This window comes from Elephas maximus, chromosome 2, assembly GCF_024166365.1.
Source record: "Elephas maximus indicus isolate mEleMax1 chromosome 2, mEleMax1 primary haplotype, whole genome shotgun sequence".
Classification (NCBI taxonomy): Eukaryota; Metazoa; Chordata; class Mammalia; order Proboscidea; family Elephantidae; genus Elephas; species Elephas maximus.
Window position 1 is genome coordinate 139,728,970 of NC_064820.1, and position 13,467 is coordinate 139,742,436.

Here is a 13,467-nt window from a genome sequence, read left to right on the forward strand (position 1 = left end):
AAAATTCTAGCCAATAGAATCCAACAACACATCAAAAAAATAACTCACCATGATCAAGTGGGATTTATACCAGGTATGCAAGGCTGGTTTAATATCAGAAAAACCATTAATGTAATCCATCACATAAATAAAACAAAAGATAAAAACCACATGATCTTATCAATTGATGCAGAAAAGGCATTTGACAAAGTCCAACACCCATTTATGATAAAAACTCTTACCAAAATAGGAATTGAAGGAAAATTCCTCAACATAATAAAGGGCATCTATGCAAAGCCAACAGCCAATATCACCCTAAATGGAGAGAACCTGAAAGCATTTCCCTTGAAAACGGGAACCAGACAAGGATGCCCTTTATCCCCGCTCTTATTCAACATCGTACTTGAAGTCCTAGCCAGGGCAATTAGGCTAGACAAAGAAATAAAGGGTATCCGGATTGGCAAGGAGGAAGTAAAGTTATCACTATTTGCAGATGACATGATCTTATACACAGAAAACCCTAAGGAATCCTCCAGAAAACTACTGAAACTAATAGAAGAGTTTGGCAGAGTCTCAGGTTATAAAATAAACATACAAAAATCACTTGGATTCCTCTACATCAACAAAAAGAACACCGAAGAGGAAATCACCAAATCAATACCATTCACAGTAGCCCCCAAGAAGATAAAATACTTAGGAATAAATCTTACCAAGGATGTAAAAGACCTATACAAAGAAAACTACAAAGCTCTACTACAAGAAATTCAAAAGGACATACTTAAGTGGAAAAATATACCTTGCTCATGGATAGGATGACTTAACATAGTAAAAATGTCTATTCTACCAAAAGCCATCTATACATATAACGCACTTCCGATCCAAATTCCAATGTCATATTTTAAGGGGATGGAGAAACAAATCACCAATTTCATATGGAAGGGAAAGAAGCCCCGGATAAGCAAAGCATTACTGAAAAAGAAGAAGAAAGTGGGAGGCCTCACTCTACCTGATTTCAGAACCTATTATACAGCCACAGTAGTCAAAACAGCCTGGTACTGGTACAACAACAGGCACATAGACCAATGGAACAGAATTGAGAACCCAGATATAAATCCATCCACGTATGAGCAGCTGATATTTGACAAAGGACCAGTGTCAGTTAATTGGGGAAAAGATAGTCTTTTTAACAAATGGTGCTGGCATAACTGGATATCCATTTGCAAAAGAATGAAACAGGACCCATACCTCACACCATGCACAAAAACTAACTCCAAGTGGATCAAAGACCTAAACATAAAGACTAAAATGATAAAGATCATGGAAGAAAAAATAGGGACAACCCTAGGAGCCCTAACACAAGGCATAAACAGAATACAAAACACTACCAAAAATGATGAAGAGAAACCCGATAACTGGGAGCTCCTAAAAATCAAACACCTATGCTCATCTAAAGACTTCACCAAAAGAGTAAAAAGACCACCTACAGACTGGGAAAAAATTTTCAGCTATGACATCTCCGACCAGTGCCTGATCTCTAAAATCTACATGATTCTGTCAAAACTCAACCACAAAAAGACAAACAACCCAATCAAGAAGTGGGCAAAGGATATGAACACACATTTCACTAAAGAAGATATTCAGGCAGCCAACAGATACATGAGAAAATGCTCTCCATCATTAGCCATTAGAGAAATGCAAATTAAAACTACGATGAGATTCCATCTCACACCAACAAGGCTGGCATTAATCCAAAAAACACAAAATAATAAATGTTGGAGAGGCTGCGGAGAGATTGGAACTCTTATACACTGCTGGTGGGAATGTAAAATGGTACAACCACTTTGGAAATCTATCTGGCACTATCTTAAACAGTTAGAAATAGAACTACCATACAACCCAGAAATCCCACTCCTCGGAATATACCCTAGAGATACAAGAGCCTTCACACAAACAGATATATGCACACCCATGTTTATTGCAGCTCTGTTTACAATAGCAAAAAGCTGGAAGCAACCAAGGTGTCCATCAACGGATGAATGGGTAAATAAATTGTGGTATATTCACACAATGGAATACTACGCATCGATAAAGAACAGTGACGAATCTGTGAAACATTTCATAACATGGAGGAACCTGGAAGGCATTATGCTGAGCGAAATTAGTCAGACGCAAAAGGACAAATATTGTATAAGACCACTATGATAAGATCTTGAGAAATAGTAAAAACTGAGAAGAACACATACTTTTGTGGTTACGAAGGGGGGAGGGAGGGAGGGAGAGGGTTTTTTATTGATTAATCAGTAGATAAGAACTGCTTTGGGTGAAGGGAAAGACAACACTCAATACATGGAAGGTCAGCTCAATTGGACTGGACCAAAAGCAAAGAAGTTTCCGGGATAAAATGAATGCTTCAAAGGTTAGCGGAGCAGGGGCAGGGGTCTGGGGAACATGGTTTGAAGGGACTTCTAAGTCAATTGGCAAAATAATTCTATTATGAAAACATTCTGCATCCCACTTTGAAATGTGGCGTCTGGGGTCTTAAATGCTAACAAATGGCCATCTAAGATGCATCAATTGGTCTCAACCCATCTGGAGCAAAGGAAAATGAAGAACACCAAGGTCACACAACAACTAAGAGCCCAAGAGACAGAAAGGGCCACATGAACCAGAGACCTACATCATCCTGAGACCAGAAGAACTAGTTGGTGCCCGGCCACAATCGATGACTGCCCTGACAGGGAGCACAACAGAGAACTCCTGAGGGAGCAGGAGATCAGTGGGATGCAGACCCCAAATTCTCATAAAAAGACCATACTTAATGGTCTGACTGAGACTAGAGGAATCCCGGCAGCCATGCTCCCCAGACCTTCTGTTGGCACAGGGCGGGAACCATCCCGGAAGACAACTCATCAGACATGAAAGGGACTGGTCAGTGGGTGGGAGAGAGATGCTGATGAAGAGTGAGCTAATTATATCAAGTGGACACTTGAGAGTGTGTTGGCAACTCTTGTCTGGAGGGGGGATGGGAGGATAGAGAGAGAGGGAAGCTGGCAAAATTGTCACGAAAGGAGAGACTGAAAGGGCTGACTCAATAGGGGGAGAGCAAGTGGGAGTACGGAGTAAGATGTATGTAAACTTATATGTGACAGACTGATTGCATTTGTAAACGTTCACTTGAAGCTTAATAAAAGTTAATAAAAAAAATACGTAATGTTTTAATGTTAATAAAGGAAAACGACTTATACATTAGGTATTTAAAAATTACTATCTCTAAAAAACAGCGTTTGCATATCTCTAAAATCAGCATTTTGGTTAGTTAAATGTACTGTTAAGGAGTCACTCACGTATCTGCATTAAACAAAAAAAACCAAACCCACTGCCATCGAGTCAATTCTGACTCATAGCGACCCTATCGGACAAAGTAGAACTGCCCCATAGAGTTTCCAAGGAGCACCTGCTCGATTCGAACTGTCGACCTTTTGGTTAGCAGCCATAACACTTAACCACTACGTCACCAGGATTTCCACGTATCTGCATATGTACCTCTTAGTCTTATCTTAATGAAGTTGTTAAACAAGGCTAAATAACCAGCATTTTTTAAAAATTAAAGTACCCGATGGGTTATAAGTAACACAGGATGAGCCTTGTCTACAAATAGAAGTTTTCTTTGATTAGAATCAATATAAACTTGGTAATATAACAATCACTATGTACAGTCTGATGTTGAAATTGGTTGTGGAAAGCCTTAACACTTATCTTTTAGTTTTATTATTGCAAATAGGTAAGTTAACAGCTTGAAACAGAGCATACTTACATTACTGTTTTGAATATCAGGATGGGGTGGTGAATCAAAGTTTACTATGGCATGTAGAATGTCGTGTGTTAGATTACTCAGGTGCAGTAATGGACTGGCAACTACTGTTTTGGCACTGGCTGTACAAGCAAAGAGGAGGGGTACTGAGGTTTGCTCTGACAGAGGGCTGGGAAAAATTGGTTCTGATGTTTCCTTAAAAACAAAGGGGGAAAAAAAAGGTTCATCAACTATTTATAGTTACAATACATTACATAATTCAAGGGTCTCTTTGAAAAAACTTCCAATACATTAAAAACTAAAAGTGTAATAGAAAGCTAAGAATTAGAAGGAGCATGAGAAGGTTAACAATTCACTAAAAACGAGTACCCTTCAATAATATTGAAAAGTGATGTGACAATACTCTCTTGCAGTAAACAGACTGTGGAGTATAAATTCTGCAGGTTTTAGGGCCTGATAAGGAATTGTCTCTAAACCACAATAAATATAGAACTTTTACATATTCACAACATGTAGCATTGTCTCTAAACCACAATAAATATAGAACTTTTACATATTCACAACATGTAGCACCACACAAAAGGGAACATTCCTTAAAGGATCATTAGTGAAGAAAATCAAGAATTTTAGTATTTAAAACAACAAAAAAACAAAAACCAAAAAAGCAACATTGAAAACTTCCATGCATGTACTATTTTGACTAGTGATCATATATGTTACATACCTGCTGAGATTCTTGTAAAAGCAAAATCAATTCCATTCTCACAGAGGCAAGACCCCCACCATGGGATCCATGAAGTATGCAATAACTAAGAAACATCCTCAAGAGTGACTGATACTTCAAGAGCCACTGTCTTCTTTCCTGAAAATTTTCTCTTAGTTGTTTCACCTTAGTTTGGTGAAGCAAATCTTCAGTATCTTCATTTAATCTAAGTTCATCTCCATTTTCACCAAACGCAGACTGCAGGTCTTCAACATCTGAACAATAGTCACAAGTTCTCTGAAGAGCTATCACTTCTTTTTCAAGCCAGTGATATAGCTGGTAACGCAATTTTCCACCATCTATTTCATAGCCAGTAGATAAAGTACGAAGTTCTACGGTAAGAATCTTTAAACATGCTCTAAATTTTAACTGGACTGCAATTATATCTTCTGATGGACTTAAAATGTCAGTTTCATCTAGTGTGCTGAAAGATTCTGTGTAATTAGAACTTGTTTCATCTAATTTTTTACTTATTTTTCTCTGTAAAGGTTTTAGTTCTTTCACTGAAATAGGAAGATCCTCATTTTCTTCATCGTTATCACTGTCCCATTTTAACTCTAAAGAGTCATCCTGAAATACAACACTTGGTTGGCTCCAGTCAAAAGAAAGAGTGGAGTTTGACTGTTTCTCTGAGGAACCCTCTGAAGAAGATCCCAAACCATTCATCAGTGACTGTGACCAATCAATAGCAGAAGACTTGTCTTCTCTTGCATCCAATTTTAATGGAGAAGAAGGAGAACAGTCTTTACTTGTATCCAGAAAACTAGATGTTCTACAAAAAGGTTTCGTCTTTTTTATGACCTTGGGCATCTTTGATAATACTTCCAAAGCCAACATGGGACAACCAGCTTTTAAGTGAGCACTGGCAGTAGTAAAAAATAATCTTCTTTCACTTAAATTAATTGTTCCTGCCAGTCCATTCTTCCCTGTTAAACTCATATGTGTGGAAAATACATCGGAAGATCCAAAATGACGTCTCAGCAAAAGAGGATGTGTCCTTAGGTAATTGTAGAAATTAAAAACCGCAGGATTACAGGCTGACATCATGGCTTGACCTGGAAGTAAATTCATTTTGTGAGCCAAGAAAAATTCTTCAAGAGCTGAATTGGGTGTCTATACCCCTTCCCCCTCAACTATGGCATATTTACCTACCTGGTCTTTGGATAAGATTTTAGTAATAGACCACACTAATCCATGGCATTGAGCAGACAAAGCACATTTATAATGAAATGTTCTAACACAGTAGGAAAACAAAGGTTATGCTGCTTTCTCATCTAAACAAATATCCTTCAGTAATAGTGTAAGATAATTTAAAACATCTACTTATACATTTTTAGTTCATCTTATCCTTCTTCTTTGGATACTCCTCAGTCAGCTTTGCTAGATCCTCTTCATCTTCCCTATCACTGAATGCTGAGAATGTCCTAGGGCTCAGTTCTTCACCTCTTTTGCATCTATACTCCTTATGTAAACTCATACAGTCCCCTGGCTTTAAATACCATCTATCTGCTGACAATATACACTGTAAATCTAGACTCCTATATTCAAATGCCTACCTGAGATTTCCGCATAGATGTACACACACTTTCCTTGGAGCCTTTTTATTTTGTGTTCCTTTGGCCTATACCATTTTTTATCCGTATATCCACATTGATTACTCATTCATTTCAATCAGGCTCTGGCTCAAAGGTCTCTTTATCAAAGAGATCTTCTTTACCTAAAACAGTACCCTCCAAAAGCTATTCTGACCTGAGTTTCCCCCATCTCACTTACCTGTTGCTCAAGCTAAAATCCAGGAGTTGTCCTTGACTCCTCTTTCCTTCACATTCCATATTCATTCCAGTCCTCTCTAGTCAACTTTAAAATTATATCCTCAAAACAACCACTTCTCTGTGTCTCTACTCCTACCATCCTGGTCCAAGCCACTGTTACCTTTTCCAATTTTCTTCCAGAAGAAAACAATTCTCATTGGCTCTGAAAGTAAGTGATCACATACTAACCCATAAGCAACATACACTGCTGACAAGAATATGTGTAGGTATAAGAAGATGACTGGAAAAGGCCGTTCCTTTCCCCCTTTCATTACACAGAGGCCAATTTGGAAATCTTTAGCTCAGATGGCTAGAAGAGTTGAACAACTGAGTCACATGGTTTTCTCATAAGTTTTGACGGTAAGGCATATGACACTTCCCGATTAGATGAAGCCATGTGAAAACCTATGGACTATAAACTTTTCTAACTAGTACTCCAAATGACATGACACCTAACTGTGCCAGCTACCAGACACAGTTCAATTTATGGAAAAGTAGCTGAAAAGCAAATCCCACTATTTTTACATAAACGCATATAAAGAATTCCATCTTATATGAGCCTCTAGAAAACCTTTAGCTTGGACCGAAGGTCTAACTACCTCCATGAATTACTATCCCCTTAGCCATGAGACCAGAAGAACTGAATGGTGCCCAGCTACCGCTAATGAATGTTTTGATCAAGGAATCAATAGATGGATCCTGACCAAAAGGGCAAAAAATGAAGAATAGAATTTTAAATTCTTATGGAATCCAGACTTACTGGACCTATTGAGACTGGAGGAACCCCCAAATCTATTTGAGAAAATCTTCAAACCATGAACCAAAATTATCCTCTGAAGTCTTCTTTAAACTAAACAACTGTTATGCTAAATTGGTAAAGAATGTTCATCATGAGCATTGCACTCTTTCAAAGAATTATCCGTATGAGCTCAAACTGCCAACAGTAACTCTAAAGCACAGATGTGAAGTTTGGGGGGCAGTGAGTCCAAGTCAATGGTGGTAAAACAGTATGGGTAAAGACAGCAAGAATGGTGATACAATGTGTAGACTGTAACCAATGTTGATGAATTGTACATACAGAAATTGATGAATGGATATATGTTCTGCTGTATATATTTTCACCAAAATTAAAAAAAAAAAAAATATATAATACCCTCTACCTCACTCTTCTAAGGAACAATAGAGAGTCATGGGTTCACTTAGCTGAAGATTTTCAAATCATATCACTTACGTCAACTTTCTTTACCCTGAATACATTTTTACTATAAAAATTATAAAATTGATTAAAAACACACTAACTCCCACCAAAGACAAACAACAGATTTATATTAGTATTTCTTCAAAACATTTATATTCAAGGGTTGATAATATTTATGAACAAATCTATCTCATAAAAACAGAAAAGTCCTTGGTTTTCTGGTATTGCATCACTTGTATGATAAGTCCATGATTTTCAAAAAATTTACCTTTTTGAAAAAAAAAAAAAAAAATACTGTATATATAACCCTGTGTCCCCAACTAAGCCATAAGGTCTTGGGTTATATATATTCCACTTGTTTGGTATTACCTCAGCACCCAAAAGTGTTCTGCACTCAGCAAGTACTCACAAAATGCTTAATCGTTAACATCTTAGAAATGCAGCTTACCATGATCCTCTCTGATAGGTTGCCTTATTAACGTTTCCAGAGCACTACCATAATCTTCCAAAATCCAATATGCCATACTCCGAAGAAAAGGATCATAATGCATATTTATGTTCAATGAATTGAGTTCATGGACAGGAGAATCAATTCCCAAAACTTTTTTACGTAATATAGATTTATATGTTGAAGATGTATCAAATTCAGACTCATAGAGTCTTGCTATTACAAGAGCCAACTGAATGTCATTCAGTTTCTCAAGACATACCTTAGAAAAAAAGAAATATTGTTTATAAATAATCAGGGGTTTCTTTTGTTTAAGATAAACTCAATTGGCTCACTAATAAATAGAGCAAAAGGTTTTATTAACATCAGAAATTAGCAAGCAAGGATAATAATAAAAACAAGTACTGCTTGCTTTAGCAAATCTACTGGACAATATTTATGTTAATACTTATAAATTCATCTGCTAGTGCTAAATATATTATTTGCAAAACAAATTAGCCTAATAAGGAAATAGTAAATAATTCTTAATAGCATCAATTCAAGCCACATATTTTGTTTTATTCTTGAAACACTACTCTTCTCCATCTACTCCACACTACAACAAATTTAAAATATATTTTGCATCACTTGTATGAAACTGAACAAAAGGACAATTTGGCGTATAAATGTTGTAATATTTTATGTGTTCGTAAGTTTTACTTAAAGATTTACTAAGAAATAATCAGTTAAAAGGATCATCAACTAAGTTAGCGCCAGATACAGGTTTAAATATGTTTAAATTGGGAGGACAAACCATTTTTTTTAACCTGTTCATGACCATCCTGAAGAATCAGATCAACTACCTATCTCTACGAACCAAGACAAGGTGGTTAACCTTGTTGTTAGGTGCCGTCAAGTCAGATCTGACTCACAGTGATCCTACGTACAACAGAACGAAACACTGCCTGGTCCTGCGCCATCCTCACAATCACACTATGTTTGAGCCCACTGTTAGTACACTTAAATACAATTCAACCTAAATAAAAAATAAAATTCTAAAAGTCACAGTTAAATATCAGCTACTTTGAGATATTTAGCCTTCTGTTACTTCCACTATAATTAAGTTAAAATTAAAAAATAAAAGTTTAAGCCATGGGTAAAGGCTGTCAATGCTACTGAAGGAAAAAAAAAAGTTTCATTCATTACCTCAATTGCATCTCTGAGGCAACCAGCTAAAAGAAAAAATGCTGCAGAATGTTCAAATCGCTGTTTGCCTAGCAAGGAAAAAGCATTCTTTAAAGCTGCTTTACGCCACCTCTCATCCTCAAAATTGTGTCCAAAAAACTGTGTCATCTTGGCATCTTTTTGAGATCTATTAAGAAAAAAAAGAAAACTTTGGAACACAGTGCATCCATATCAAATCAATCTTACTTACAAAGTTAGCCATTTAAAAGTTAAGACTCCATAGACATATTTGCCAGTTCATAAATTACCGCACATCTGCTTCTTTTCCCAGCAGAAAAAAGCACTGAGTAAACATTTAGTCTTTTTCATATAAATCACAGAAATTATTGAAAAAAATTCTTTCAAACTTCAAAGAAAACTGCATTAGCAGCAGTGTGGGAAATTATTTTTATATCCATGCAAAATATATACTTTATGTTAACTTCTGTGCTACTTCACCATTTAAATTTCATCAATCACCTCTTCCCCTTGCCTGTAATTCTAGGATGATTTTAGTGATAAAAAACCTAAGAAATATGCCCTGATTCAAAACAATCCAAGATATCTAGTCTCTTACGAACTGATTTGCTACCATCATGACTGTCCCCCAAAGACTGCTAATCATAAAGATTTGCCTGGAATTGAACATAAAACAAATGATGAACTATTTACAGTAATCATGTTCACCAAGTCTTGCTCAGGAGACGTGAGAGAGAGAAACTTCTAAGTGATTTTAGCTCAGGAATGGGGTCAAGGCCCTCAACAGGGAGGCAGCTGGAGGGATAGCCTGGCATGAGCTCTCAGTGGGTAAGAAGGAAGATGCCTGTTTCAGACTCCACTAACTGATCTTCTTCCCCATGCTAGAGATGCATGCTTTTGGTTTAGTTACTTTTGCTCACCAAGAGCACCATGAGATGTTCTTAAAATAAGCAAAAGCATGAGATTCTGGGCTGAAAAACCTGAAAAAAAAAAATTAAAATGACCTCATTAAGATACTTCTACTTTGGAAAACACTTGAGCTTCTTCCCTATGAAATCTTTCATTAAATATAAACATAACCAAGAATCTACTGAATCAATACCAACAAGAACAACAAATCTTTACTTAATACAGTTATATTATACCTTTTATAAAAAGTTTTCAATTTTGAAGCACAGTTTCCTCACCTACCTATATAACCCCCAAATCACAGCTTTCTTTTTCATTGCGAGGTAAAAGATGGCAGCATCTAAAGGATCATTCTTTCTATAAAAGGCAGCTTTGGCTACCTATAATTAGAAAATATTGGTCAAAATTTCACAAAAACATTTTTAAGTGAAAAAATGATTTCTCTCATATATAAGGCTGGCACACATTATTAATATGTTCAATATTTTTTTTAAAATTATATGATCATAAACATGTATATATACATATATTCATATATTATACATATAAATATATGTATATATGAAATAAATAATAATTACAAAGTAATGTATGGTTATAGCCTCTGAAGGTGGGGAACAGGGCTGATGCTTTTAATTACCAGCTCTTCTGTCTTACCTGACTTTCCTAAATGTGCACATAAATTATTTTGTAAAAATCAAACATACACTACTAAGCAAATGTGTGTTAACTAGCAACTTAAGAGCTAGAATGTGAATTTTAAAATTTATATTAATATTCTGAAATACAAACACGATTTAAAAACATTTCACTGCTTAAAAAAAAAAGAGTAACAGCAGAGTAAATACAGAATGCCATTTAAAGAAATGCGCAAAGAAAATATTAGTTCATTATTACACCGAAATAAAAATGCTTACCTTTTCTATACATCTGCGTAAGTTGCGGGTATTCCGGACCCACCACCCCACACCCATAGCTCTTAGCTCAGACCATGTGGGATCATCTTTTTGCATTGCTGGCAACATGTTCAGCAGTTCTTCTTCTGCTACTGAATGAAACGCCCAGGCAAAATGACTAGTAGACAGGCCTAAAGAAATGTAAAAAATAATGTTTTATATGAAATATAAATGTGATTGTATAAAATGATTATCAGAAATGTTTGTTCCATATTTGAGATAAAAATGTCTGAGCTTTACATGAGACTCACAGAGTTACAATTAAGTGTCTTACAATTAGTAGGGTATGGATTATTTCTTATTCGCTTCTTCAAACAACTTTATCACTTCAATATCTTCTAAAATGAGCATATATTTTCTCCAGTTAAAACATCTTTTTTTAAGAAAATACATGAAAAAATGCAAATACCATTGTGCTGCAGTATTTTTATTCTCTAGCTATTACCCATGACCCTTTTTAGAAAAATGGAAGCATCTAAGCATTATACTCTACACTGGCATATTTCTCTCTTCACAGCTGCTTCTCACCTTTTTTGGTCAGTATTTGCTTTATGGGTTTAATTCCACTGAATCAGAAAGGCATTAGCTTGGTGAACTGAGCACTGCACTTCAAAGACTCTGAAATCAGGATGCACATATTTAATTGCAGATCTATCACTGACCATATAACCTTGGGAAAGTTACTTTATCTCTTACTGATCCATTTTTTTTTTTTTCATTTATAAAATGTGAATAAACCTGGCACCTACCTTATATTGTTGTGAGGATTAAGTGAAATAATATAGCTAAAGCATTTAGGATAGAATCTAGCACATAATAACTACTATTACTTCAAATCACCATATTAATAAGATACTTTCATATTTATTTAGCATCGTTTACATCAGCAATTCTCTCAACCTACCGGTCGACACAGGTGTTGTTTACTAACCAGTTTCTGGTCTATCTCTTCACAATACATTTTGTTGAGTATTACATTTAGAAACCCTGGTGGTGTAGTGGTTAAGTGCTACGGCGGCTAACCAAAAGGTCGGCAGTTTGAATCCACCAGGTGCTCCTTGGAAATTCTATGGGGCAGTTCTACTCTATCCTGTAGGGTCACTGTGAGTCGGAATTGACTCGACGGCACTGGGTTATTACACTTAGGCCTGAGTAACATAAATGATTAATCACAAGATGTGGCTTTGACATATTTTGACATAATTATGGCCTTAGATTTGTAAACTGTGCCAAGAAATCTGAAATGTCCACTATACCCAAGTCTGGAAATAAATAGGAGAAACAAACAAAAAACCTATGCTGTGAATGGACTATTATTCTAAATTATTTTTCAATTTCTATTTTTTATTACCTCGTAACTAAGTTCAATGAATTTTTATAAATAATGAAAGGATTTGATTTAGAATTTTAAGCTTTGCTTTTCCAAAGCTAAACGCAAAATGAGGGGAAGGAAGATGCAGGGAGAGGAAAAGGGCAGTGAAGAAAGGAAAAAAAAAAAAAGAGCCAGAGTCACAGACCAACTGGCAGAGGCTGAGTCCCAGTAACACTCTTTTAAGCTGTAGATCCGATAATGCTGGAAGCTAGCTCTAGTCCTTGAAATTCCTGGGTATTGAGCCAATACATATCCTGTTTTAAGTTAATATAAGTGGGATTTCTGTCACTTATAACTTTATGAGTCCCAGTTAATAGTATATAAGAGAATCTGAAATGTACTAATGTTATTAAACTAATATCTGAAATATGTACCAATAGTACTTTTGGGGGTGGGTGCATTTTTATGTTCTGTGTTCTGTACTCTTTTTTGTAAAATATTTTAAACCGTATATAAATTATTTTAAAACAAAAGTGTTATTCAAATTTTGGGGAAAGAAGCTGAATTTAGGTAAATGTCAAAAAGGAAAATCTGAAGAAAAATTAAAGAGAATAAAATGACACTAAATGGCCTTTAATACATGATGTGTTTGAAAATGTAATACAGAATTTATTTGCCCAATATCTTTTTCTTCATTAAGTCTTTTCATCTACTAATAAAAATTCCAATGTTTTAAGCAAAGAAAATTAAGCAGAAATAAACATTTTAAACAAGAAATTAAGGAGGCTTAGTATATGTCAAATTTGTTGGCATTATCATGTCTGGAGAAAAACAAGCTCAAAGTCCACAAACCTCTCTTCTTTGTCTACTCTCCTTACTTCCTTTTAGTAGATTATTACCCAAATTACCTTGGTGAAGGAGTTGAGCTCGATATGCTGGAAGGGAAGTTGTAAGAAAAGTATGGAGTCGAACAGCCAAAAGAAATTTTAATCCACATTCATCAAGAGTTTCTCCACCTATAACCAGGAAAAAAAGAAGTATTTACTTAATTTTACTTGTAAACCAAAAAACATTTCATTAAACAAAACACAAGTAAAT

At 35.6% G+C, this 13,467-nt stretch overlaps 1 protein-coding gene across 4 annotated transcripts in view; it reads right to left on the reverse strand.

The window, feature by feature from the left end:
* Positions 1–13,467, reverse strand: part of DMXL1 (Dmx like 1) — a 172,114-nt gene that overhangs the window by 70,097 nt on the left and 88,550 nt on the right. For all 4 annotated transcript variants that reach the window (XM_049873606.1, XM_049873604.1, XM_049873605.1 and 1 more), the window contains exons 19-25: positions 13,278–13,385; positions 11,019–11,188; positions 10,384–10,481; positions 9,196–9,361; positions 8,011–8,272; positions 4,515–5,608; positions 3,794–3,985 (exon numbers count right to left, since the gene is read on the reverse strand). In XM_049873606.1, coding sequence (XP_049729563.1) covers positions 3,794–3,985; positions 4,515–5,608; positions 8,011–8,272; positions 9,196–9,361; positions 10,384–10,481; positions 11,019–11,188; positions 13,278–13,385 — 2,090 coding nt within the window. The remainder of the gene's footprint in view (positions 1–3,793; positions 3,986–4,514; positions 5,609–8,010; positions 8,273–9,195; positions 9,362–10,383; positions 10,482–11,018; positions 11,189–13,277; positions 13,386–13,467) is intronic.